The sequence below is a fragment of the Leuciscus leuciscus genome (genome assembly GCF_965113295.1).
Source record: "Leuciscus leuciscus genome assembly, chromosome: 19".
Taxonomy (NCBI): Eukaryota; Metazoa; Chordata; class Actinopteri; order Cypriniformes; family Leuciscidae; genus Leuciscus; species Leuciscus leuciscus.
The window spans coordinates 16,014,954-16,027,231 of NC_138743.1; the positions used below are offsets into that span (position 1 = coordinate 16,014,954).

The window sequence follows — 12,278 nt, forward strand, 5'->3', positions numbered from 1 at the left end:
AAATACTGAGCAAAGGGTCTGAATAATTAGGACCATGTGATATTTCAGTTTTTCTTTTTTAATAAATGTGCAAAAATGTCAACAATTCTGTGTTTTTCTGTCAATATGGGGTGCTGTGTGTACAATAATGAGGAAAAAAAATAATAACTTAAATGATTTTAGCAAATGGCTGCAATATAACAAAGAATGAAACATCTAAGGGGGTCTGAATACTTTCCGTACCCACTGTATACACATACATATATATATATATATATATATATATGTGTGTATGTATGTATGTATGTATGTATATATATATATATATATATATATATATGTATATATATATATATATATATATATATATATATATATATATATATATATATATGTGTACACACATTTATACACACACATAATATATGTATGTGTGTGTGTGTGTGTGTGTGTGTGTGTGTACAGTGAACTCATTGTCATGTTCAAGAAACAAATTTGAAATGATTCGAGCTTTGTGACATGGTGCATTATCCTGCTTGAAGTAGCCATCAGAGGATGGGTACATGGTGGTCATAAAGGGATGGACATGGTCAGAAACAATGCTCAGGTAGGCCGTGGCATTTAAACGATGCCCAATTGGCACTAAGGGGCCTAAAGTGTGCCAAGAAAACATCCCCTACACCATTACACCACCACCACCAGCCTGCACAGTGGTAACAAGGCATGATGGATCCATGTTCTCATTCTGTTTACGCCAAATTCTGACTCTACCATCTGAATGTCTCAACAGAAATCGAGACTCATCAGACCAGGCAACATTTTTCCAGTCTTCAACTGTCCAATTTTGGTGAGCTCGTGCAAATTGTAGCCTCTTTTTCCTATTTGTAGTGGAGATGAGTGGTACCCGGTGGGGTCTTCTGCTGTTGTAAGCCCATCCGCCTCAAGGTTGTGCGTGTTGTGGCTTCACAAATGCTTTGCTGCATACCTCGGTTGTAACGAGTGGTTATTTCAGTCAAAGTTGCTCTTCTATCAGCTTGAATCAGTCGGCCCATTCTCCTCTGACCTCTAGCATCAACAAGGCATTTTCGCCCACAGGACTGCCGCATACTGGATGTTTTTCCCTTTTCACACCATTCTTTGTAAACCCTAGAAATGGTTGTGCATGAAAATCCCAGTAACTGAGCAGATTGTGAAATACTCCGACCGGCCCGTCAGGCGCCAACAACCATGCCACGCTCAAAATTGCTTAAATCACCTTTCTTTCCCATTCTGACATTCAGTTTGGAGTTCAGGAGATTGTCTTGACCAGGACCACACCCCTAAATGCATTGAAGCAACTGCCATGTGATTGGTTGATTAGATAATTGCATTAATGAGAAATTGAACAGGTGTTCCTAATAATCCTTTAGGTGAGTTTGTGTGTGTGTATATATATATATATTAGAGGTGGGCATAGATTAATTTTTTTAATCTAGATTAATCTAGATTAATTTTGAAATTAATCTAGATTAAAATGGCTCATTTGAATTCTGCCGAAGGCATTCAGAATATATGTGCTACCCAAATAATGACTATAAAAGTAAGTCTTTGAGAACGGGTTTCTCAAGCCAGGTGGCGCATTAGACCAAGGGCTCATCTCCTGTTTCCAAAATGCATCACAAACTGCTTTAGAAAGCTGTTCTACTCATAGACTGTAAAAGGTTACTACTGTACTGTTACCGTCCGTAGGCAACATTAGGTAGGCCTATGTTATTATCAACTACTATAGGCTATCAATTAGGGATGGGCGATATGGCCTAAAATCTATATTGTGATATACATTGCAGCCTCTTGCGATAACGATATACAGTATATTATAATAAAACCATTTAAGAACAGATTACACAGACCCATGCTAAACAACTGCTAAATGTATTTTTTTTTAAAGGGTGTATGTAGTTTTGAGAACATATATTGTGCAAAACTGTAAGTATACAACATAATTTTGCAGATAAATAAAACTTAAGTAGGCTACACTAGCTGCAGAGACTTAAGTAGGTCTAATGTTTATTATGGCTTGGAGCTTATGAAACCTCAAATTTAAAATTAGAATATTGTCTAACTGATGTCTTTTCAGTTAAAAAGAAACACAACAACGATTCTTAAAATCGAGATTATGTGCTACACCACTAAGATATATTGGAATGGGAATAATACGCGCGCTATGGTATTCAGTGATATCATGTTTCGTTTTGAATTTGAGGTGGTAGAACGGATTAGTCGTGTGTTAATTTACCGAACTGTTACCCCACACACTCTGTCTATATAGTTTGCTACTGCTCGTCTGACGGCTTAAACCCGAACCAAGTCCAAATAATGGATGTTGCACCGATCTTTTTCACCAGCTTTCACTTTCAGCCGTGTTTTCTTAAGATGACGACGAATATGCGTTGCAGACGGGTTTACCTCGCGGCCGCGGGTAGATTGCGTCATCATAGCTTGTGTAGTATAGAGCCATCTCCCAACCCAACTTGGAGAATAGATTAACGGCGATATTTTTTTTATCGCGCGATAAGAGTCTCGCGTTAACGCCGATAACGGCCCACCACTAATATATATATATATATATATATATATATATATATATACACACACACACACACACACACATATATATATATATATATATATACACACATACACATACACACACAGATACATACACACACACACACACACACATATATACATACATACATACATATATATATATACACACATATAAAGAGATGGTGATGTGAAAAAAAAAATAGATGGGAGGAAAAATATCTCGTAAATAGAAAATGTTTTATGCGATATTCCAATTTAGAGCATAAGTTAAACTTGCAGCTTTTTGCAAAACGGTGTCTTTGAAAGATCTAAATATTGGATTTTTTTTTTTACTATTAATTGTTCTTGATATTGTTTAAAAAAAATAACAACTGTCTTTTACTGTAATACCATAAAACAAATAGTTTGGAAAATTGGAAGTGCTGTAAAACCCATTTTATAGAAATATAAATTGCATTAGTTATATTTTAAAATAATTTGTATAGAAAAAAAAAATTTGACCTGACTGACCTTGCAAATTTATGCTGACTCAGAGCCAGAACCTTCCCTCTGACCTCCGCCACTATCTTGCTCTTGTCCTCTGGACGTCCATGCTCCAAAACATGCTGGATCACATAGTTACCGTACTGATCCTGTAGGTGAAGACAGGCACAGGAGAGTGGAAAGGAGAAATAAAGAACATGTATAATATTACCATAACAATTCATAAATAAATAAACCTAAGACAGAACAAGAAATGAAAGACTAGTACAACAAGGTTGAGCAAGGCTTTAACCACATCCTCACAATAAAACAACTGAACTCATTTCAATAATAGGCCATTGATGAAATAATACTCCCACTTTATCCAAGCAATGACTTACCCTAATTTGCCATTTGGCAAATAACCCTATAAGAAACCACACAGCACCCACTCAAATACACACACCAACATTTAACTGGAAGGTGACAAAAGTGCAAGTCAATGTCAATAGCTCAATCAAGATGTAGCATTTGGTTTAAAACCACTGTCTTTCCTAACTCTAGAGTAATCCCTCAGATTGGAAGGAGTGGTCACTACTTTGTTTTGGGTTGGTTTATTTGCACAAGATTAGTTCAACTATTAAGGATGCACACTAGAAATCAAAGTTGTTGGTCTGAGGTGCTCTGAGTGGAGCAGAAAGAGAAAACCATTGTAAGTGCCAGAAACACTGAATTTCTGAGATTAACAAAGCAAAAAGTTTCATTCATATGTAGTGAAACATAGACCTTACTAAAGCATACATGGCATACTAAGGGCGTACACGGTGTGATTTTTGCTGTTTTACGAGCTTGCAGATGATTTTTTTCACTCGGTGAGAAATCGTGTGGAAATCGGTGATGCTCACATGGTCGTGGCTCGCACCGTGAGAGGAATTACGAGCCGAGCTGAGCACGTCACGACCTCCCGATAATTTTTAAATATATTAAAAAAATTCGGGGAGTCGGCCCGATTTTCACCAGCGTATAGGCTGTCCCCTATTGCCAAATCATACACAACCACGTCACAGGCTAGATCGATGGGGCTATACCTCAGTGGCAGCAACCATACAGTGTGCGCTGTATACACTGTCCTCACTCTCTCTCTCCATTTATGTTGAAAGGAATGGCTACTGTTCTCTGCTTTTCAACAAATCATCTGCACACACATTTCTGTAATTTTTCTGAAGCTATAGTTGCCTGCAACATTGAAAGCTCCGGTCTCTATGTTTAACGCGAAAGCTCACGTGATTGCCGCCGGCTCGGGATAAAATTTGTGCAGGACAGTCGTGCCGTGTACCAGCTGCTTTGACGCGATTATCAGGTTAACTGACTCGTAACGTGTGCAATATCTCTCGACCTCCCGAGTGTCCGAACTCACATCGTGTACGCCTGCCTTAAGAGAAATTTAGTTTGACAAAAACAAACAAGGCTGTGAGGGTTAGATGTACAACGAAAATGTTAGGACTCAAGCATGGCTGGATGGCCCTGGGCCAACTGATAGGACCGCCACTGCCCCTCCTAAGCTACTGCTATGTTGTCTCTTTCTTACATTCATGTGCCTTAAAACCTAAGAATTTGGTCTTAGTTGACTGAACAGCATGTTGACACATTCATTCATTATAACTAGTGAGATATATTATATTATATATTATCTATATATCTATATATATTATATATCTATATATATCTATATATATATATATAGAGAGATATTAGATATATTATCTGCCATTGGTCAGGACAAACAGCATCAATTGCTCAACCAAGGGCATGAGTTTTGGGTGGGACTGTGTCAGGCTGCTCTCTGTCAATTACAGTGCTAAAGTGTAGCCAATTACAGGCATGTCTGTTCATCAAACTCTCTGAATCCTCTCATTAGAACCAACAAAGGGCAGACATGATATAAATAAGAGCTTTTATATAGCGCTTATTTTTATAGCTATTATTTCTGCAAATGTGCAGAACTCAGTCAGTGAGCTTGTGCTGAACTTGTAATCGAAGTGAGTGACAGCTTCAATGATTAAAAAGGGAGCCACTTTTGCTCACTATAAGGACCAATAGTCATGTACACAGAGCAAAGTAGTGAATCCGCTAAATTATCGTTACATTAAACAGTCCCCAAAGTGTGATGACTGACATAGTAATAACCATATACGATGAAAAAAGAATCAGATGTGTCAGAATATATGTGCATTATGTCTTGCAGTGTAAACAAAGACTGATAATAGACCTGCCACAGCAACATTGACGAAAATCAGTGTTGGGTGATTTTAGGGCTTTTCATACTGCGCTTAACCCCGAGTTATCATCGTTCTAAACAGCGCTTTTAACCCCGGGTAAAGGAGCGTTTCACACTTGTAATTTAGAAGAGAAAAGCTTATGTTTAGTAGTTTTAATAAGCCTCTATTAGTTTAATAAAATAATTAAATAGTAAAAAAAAAAAAAAAAAAAAAAAAATCATGTTTAAATTTGTATGATTTTAAAAAAAATTATACCTATGGTATTGAAATTGTTATTGGTAACAAAGTATCATACATTTTACTAGTATTGGTACAGACTATTAAAATGTTGGGCTCATGACACCACTATATCTCACAGCCTTGTTTGTGTCTAACAAATAGGTATTTGTATTGAATAAGGCCTAAACAGTATCAGGATTGGATTTTAGGCAGACAGGGCAGGTGGCAGCCAGGAAGGAAGAAAGTTGTGTAAGGAAAAGTGTGAGTGAATGGAACCCTGCAGAGCAAATAGCAACTGGAGAAGAAGCATCTAGGTGTTAGACACAGGCTGGTTAGGAAGTAGACGAGGATATGCCAGGAGGTTCTTGTGAGTGGGAGGAAGGCGCGTGACTCTGACCTTGAACAGTGCATCGCTGGACACTGTATAAAATGTTTTGGGGGTCATCTCCAATGAAACGCCTTGATACTTCTAGATAAAATAAGTGAGGGGAGCAAGGGGTGGGTAATGTTTTGCATCATCAAAATCCATCAGCACATTTAACTGGACATAAGAACATCCTTCATAGCAACTGAATGCTACATCAAAGTAGGCAAAAGGTATAAAATGAACAAACAGGTCATGCAGAAAAATGTCATGCAATCGCATCCACCTTACCCCAAAAAGTACTACAACCCTGAGTGTTCTTCTCATTGCATGGCCTCCTTTCAATTCACACAGAAGGTATGATGAACAACAGTGTATTTGTCTATGAAGTAAACAATCTCAAAACATAATTTTTGCAATGGGGTCATCTTCAAAAGGCCCCCAAAAAAAATATAATAATAATAATAATAATAATAATTCACACAACTTATTAGGTATTACACTTGGTTTACTATGAGACAACATTTTTAGGCATCATAGGGACATACTGTTCCAAAGTCTAGGGTGAAAAGTTATGCTGGCTTTTTAGTTACCTGATTTTGACTACATGGAAGTATTGCATGCATTTAATAAGGCATACCACTTGCCACCAACTTTAGTAGTAAATAATATTTGATTAAACTAAAAGCTACTGGACATTTAAAAAGGTCTTTGAGTTGATGTCCCTCATCGATTTCTCAATAGGAAAATAGAACTGTAATTTTGCGGGAACTCTAAAAGCAGAGTTGTGTTAGCTTAACAACATGCTGACATCAGACTGCACTGGAATCAACTGAGCATTAGTTGAGTCTCATATATTAGAGTAAGCATTGTTGTCCATTTCTAATCAGTCACAGGTTAGGATGCAACCTTAGGGGCCATTCACACAGAATGTTTTTGTGTTGAAAATGCAAGACACGGGGCAGTGGAATGAAGTAAACAAGGTCTAAAGACAGATTCTTTTAAAAGTCTAACTTTTAACATGAGAGCCATGTTTTTAGAATGCTGGGTCTTGCACTAGATGCTGCAAAAGGTGATATATGCAAGCGCAAGTCAAACAAGTCTGTCTAGCGTCCGTTTATAAAGAAAAGCTATGGAAAAGAAGCACAATGTAACACAAAAACAAGTTCTGTGTAAACAGCCCTTTGGAAGACAGTTGCCAATGTAGATTATTGACTTAAATTTTGCCATTTTCTACTAGAATTATTTTTTGAAACATGAAAAGAGGCCATACAATAAGAACCTAACTGCAGCAAGAGTGGTACACATCAGAGTTTCCTTTTTGGATGACAAGTTGGGGAAGTCATACCTGTCCCAGCTGCTCAGAGTGCTGGTGGAGTTCTTCCAGGATGGGTAGGGTCTGCTCCTGGGTACAGTGCTCCAGGATACGCTGGATCACCCGACAGCCATACGGATGAGTGGACAAAACAAACACCTACACACCAAAAAAGGACATAAAACACTGACACACATCCTGGTGCATCCCTAGGTCAATAAAAAAAGATTACAACATTGATCATATCTGCAACAAAATTAGTGATTTTCTTAACTACCAACATCTAGGGTCGGTGAAAAATCTTTTGGTATAATATGAGAATTTCATTATTATTTAAATTTAATTTGGGATTTTACGTCAAACTAAAAATACATAACAAATGTAAACAACTAACTACCTAGAACCTTATGTAGAGCTAAATTCATCCTAAATTAATCCTCATCTTTACATATTTAGGACACTATGCATTTTTTGCATTAGTCTGTGCCTTAAAAACTTGTCTGACCAACTAGCAGCAGTTAGATGAGGGATAATCAGTCTAATTCTTACATTCTCAAATTAGAGAGAAATCTATTTTTAAGTCAGTTATGCTTAAAACTTAAAGTTATGTCTTAAAAAATTAGAAGAATAACCTTTAAAGCTAGTAGTACTAGTATTAATACTAGAAATTAATACTAGAAGTAGTAGTTTAAGCAACAGGCTCCAGGTGTAAATAACGTAGAGAAGTCCTGCCAAATGATATATTATAAAGCCAGAAAATGTATTTACAATGGTATAAACGTTATAGCAAAATCTCAGCTATTTTCCTTCTTTTAATTTAATTAGCACGTTCTTAAGAGACTACACTAGACTAGAAAGGTTCTTAAAGGAATTTAACAGACATGCAATAATATTCATCTATATTTTGTCTACCACAACCATGTGTGTAAATCCCGTTTCTGGGCTTTATAACAAGCATGAGTGTCTGTGGAGATACCTGGCCCTGGAAGGCATCAATGATGAACTGAAGAGCTTGGGGTTGGACACACTCAATACATTTCTGCACCACATGATTTCCGTTCTGATCCTTCACACACTTCAGGACATGGCCATCCAACTCCCGTACGATGTCACTCTGACACAAGAAAAGGAAAAAAAAAATCTGAGAACTACCACCATTTCTAATCATCAAGATCATTGTCAATATAAGATCTTGACCAAAAATTGATGCAGCTCTTGATTGAAATTACATCACATCATTTATTTCTATCAATAGGTGCACACAGATGCTCAGAGTGAGTTTGAAAAACTTGTGACATTAATTACGTTTTATATCTATATATCTATATCTATATCTATCTATCTATCTATCTATCTATATATATATATATATATATATATATATATATATATATACACATATACACACACACACTTATATTTATTTATCTGATCTTAATTTTAGTTTGAAACATTTATATTACTATTTATCAGGTTCAAAAAGGCTCTTAAATTATTGGATGTAAATACCATATTGTTCCGAATATAAGACAACCCTGAATATAAGAAGTCAGAGGGCAAGCGCTAATCCATTACGCCGTATCAGAGCCGTCGCTTAAAAGATATTGACAGTTAAGTGCGTCAGTACGTGGCCGAAATAATAAATAATGGGCCTCAATGGTGGGTAAGTTCAGCTGTTTGGCGATTTCCAGTGCCTTCAGCTGGATGACGGCTCTGGTTATGAGCAGCGGAAGCCCCTCATTTATTTTTTCGGCTACGTACTGACACACTTGCCTGTCAGTTTCTTTGAAGGGGCTGCTTTTAGGACCATGGTAAGCTTTTCTTTGACTGTTTGCATTTTTAAGACTGTCTTTTTGGGCTCTAATGAGAGTTGTTTGATGACTCGGCTGCGTTTATCAGTCCTGGGGGAACACTCACTTTACACGTATTTGGCACTCCGTATTGTTGTGGGTGTATTATTGACATGTAAAAGTCTAGACCCCGAAAATAAGACGAACCCATTTTTTCAGACGTATTTCCAAGACAAAACATTGTCTTATATTCGGATTATATAAGGTCATATGTCTTATATAAGTCAGCTGGCCCTGATCAATTAGAATGATTGTTCTTAAAATTAGCTGCAGATTTTATAGCTGCTGCTCCTTTGACATATTTTTTATCTTTTACTTTGTTTAAACGAAATTCCCAAAATCTGGGCCATTGTTAAAAGGAGGAGATCTCACAAAAATGGCTGATTTCTAAACTTTGTCAAAGGTTTTTGAAACTCTTATTAATAAATAATTGTCGACTTTTTGAATGAACATAATGTGTAAAGTGTAAAGTAAACAAAAGGCAACTTACAATTACCTGCTGGTCGGAGGAGATGGATTCCAGAGCTTTCTGGATCACACGACAACCGTACATCTGCAGAGCCAGGGGCAACACATGGCCACGGATACGAGTCGCCAGAGCCAGTTTCTGATCTGCACTGCCGAACTGCAGCAGAAAAAAACAACAAGAAAGCAATTACTTTCAAAGACAGAAAAATAACACACGTCAAATTTAGATTTCATTCACGGTACTTAATTTACAGTTTCAGAAGCATAATAACGATGGTTTAGTTTTTTTAGATTGAGATTATATATTAGGGCTGTCAACATTAATTGGGGTTGGCTTTTTTTCTTCTTTTTTAATAAGACAAAGATAAAATAATGAAATAAATATTTTTATATTTACCCTCTATGGCTTACATGGTCTGTTTTAATTTTTTCTATTATATTTTGTTCCCTTGTAATGCTATGTTTTTAAAATGGGGAAATTATTTTGGCTGCACTGCTCAGTCACTTGCAAAATAGAAAAAAAAAAAACGTGATAAATCATTTTAACCCTATAACCCTAAAAGAGGCTATAACAGAACAGTGTTACAATGCGGTACATGCGTCGAAATGGGGAGTCCGCAGGAATTAGGGATTCCAGTCCCTTCTACGACAACCTGAATGAAATTTTGGGTGCAAGCACTTGTCTTGCAGATGTTGTCGAAGGTGGAAGTGTGGACTAGAGTTCTCAACGGGCCTGAAAATTACAACCCAACCCGACCCGACCCGGCTTTTAAAGCCCGGACCCGATGTAACCCGACACATCAACATGAATTATCTGCCCGAACCCGGCCCGCGGCCCGACGCCGCGTCGGAATTTTTTTTTCTCATACACATATTATCATGACCAGCAGACGGGAATTCAAATCAACCTTTAATGTTCACGCCTTTTAACAATACAAACAACTGAAACAATAAACTTTAAATATATAAATAGGCTGTAGTAGCGACGGTGAATTCACCTGCTGCAAGTTTACTTTTCACCAACTCCATCTTCTTCTCTCCAGGCTAAAGGCGTGCACACAGCGGCGTCAGGTCTGCCCCCGCCCGTCTCCATGATGCACGTTGCACGCAGCAGCCAGACTTTCTTTACGGTGAACAGCAGCGATGATTAATAAATGTTTTTTTGTTTTTTTTTACTGAGCGGAAAAGATTAAGCCCGAGGTCCGACCCGACCCATTTGCTTATATTTTCGACCCGAACCCGCGGGTCCCGTCGGGCCGACCCGATCCGTTGAGAACTCTAGTGTGGACATGCAAAATGCAAAAAAAGCTGTGATTGGATTCTTTTGAGGTTGTAGTGTGAACAAGAAAGGGTCTGAGATCACTTCAATGCTGAAGAGGACCAATAAAAAAAATAAAAAAACAAAACAGGTTCTCTTTTGAATCCACTACAGTGGGGAGAACAAGTATTTGATACACTGCCGATTTTGCAGGTTTCCCCACTACAAAGCTTGTAGAAGTCTGTAATTTTTATCATAGGTACTCTTCAATTGTGAGTGACGGAATCTAAAACAAAAATCCAGAAAATCACATTGTATGATTTTTAAATAATTAATTTGCATTTTATTGCATGACATAAGTATTTGATCACCTACCAACCAGTAAGAATTCCGGCTCTCACAGAACTGTTAGTTTTTCTTTAAGAAGCCCTCCTGTTCTCCACTCATTACCTGTATTAACTGCACCTGTTTGAACTCGTTACCTGTATAAAAGACACCCGTCCACACACTCAATCAAACAGACTCCAACCTCTCCACAATGGCCAAGCCCAGAGAGCTGTGTAAGGACATCAGGGATAAAATGGTAGACCTGCACAAGGCTGGGATGGGCTACAGGACAATAGGCAAGCAGCTTGGTGAGAAGGCAACAACTGTTGGCGCAATTATTAGAAAATGGAAGAAGGTCAAGATGACGGTCAATCTCCCTCGGTCTGGGGCACCATGCAAGATCTCACCTCGTGGGGCATCAATGATCATGAGGAAGGTGAGGGATCAGCCCAGAACTACACGGCAGGACCTGGTAAATGACCTTAAGAGAGCTGGGACCACAGTGTCAAAGAAAACCATTAGTAACACACTACGCCGTCATGGATTAAAATCCTGCAAGGTCCCCCTGCTCAAGCCAGCGCATGTCCAGGCCTGTCTGAAGTTTGCCAATGACCATCTGGATGATCCAGAGGAGGAATGGGAGAAGGTCATGTGGTCTGATGAGACAAAAATAGAGCTTTTTGGTCTAAACTCCACTCGCCGTGTTTGGAGGATGAAGAAGGATGAGTACAACCCCAAGAACACCATCCCAACCATGAAGCATGGAGGTGGAAACATCATTCTTTGGGGATGCTTTTCTGCAAAGGGGACAGGACGACTGCACCGTTTTGAGGGGAGGATGGATGGGGCCATGTATCGCAAGATCTTGTCCAACAACCTCCTTCCCTCAGTAAGAGCATTGAAGATGGGTCGTGGCTGGGTCTTCCAGCATGAAACCGACCCGAAACACACAGCCAGGGCAACTAAGGAGTGGCTCCGTAAGAAGCATCTCAAGGTCCTGGAGTGGCCTAGCCAGTCTCCAGACCTGAACCCAATAGAAAATCTTTGGAGGGAGCTGAAAGTCAGTATTGCCCAGCGATAGCCCCGAAACCTGAAGGGATCTGGAGAAGGTCTGTATGGAGGAGTGGGCCAAAATCCCTGCTGCAGTGTGTTGAGGGGTAAATGTGGC

General features: G+C 38.5%; 1 protein-coding gene and 1 long non-coding RNA gene across 9 annotated transcripts in view; one reads left to right on the top strand and one right to left on the bottom strand.

The window, feature by feature from the left end:
* Positions 1 to 12,278, bottom strand: part of pum2 (pumilio RNA-binding family member 2) — a 110,770-nt gene that overhangs the window by 16,244 nt on the left and 82,248 nt on the right. For 3 of the 8 annotated variants that reach the window (XM_082148452.1, XM_082148449.1, XM_082148450.1), the window contains 5 exons: positions 9,548 to 9,682; positions 8,184 to 8,321; positions 7,241 to 7,366; positions 5,926 to 5,997; positions 3,079 to 3,200 (listed from right to left, as the gene is read on the bottom strand). In XM_082148452.1, the coding sequence (XP_082004578.1) occupies positions 3,079 to 3,200; positions 5,926 to 5,997; positions 7,241 to 7,366; positions 8,184 to 8,321; positions 9,548 to 9,682 (593 nt within the window). The remainder of the gene's footprint in view (positions 1 to 3,078; positions 3,201 to 5,925; positions 5,998 to 7,240; positions 7,367 to 8,183; positions 8,322 to 9,547; positions 9,683 to 12,278) is intronic. The other 5 variants (XM_082148454.1, XM_082148456.1, XM_082148455.1 and 2 more) reach the window with 3 other exon arrangements.
* LOC309482942 overlaps positions 1 to 12,278 on the top strand; it is a 212,103-nt gene that overhangs the window by 6,178 nt on the left and 193,647 nt on the right. The gene's annotated exons all lie outside the window — the stretch shown is intronic.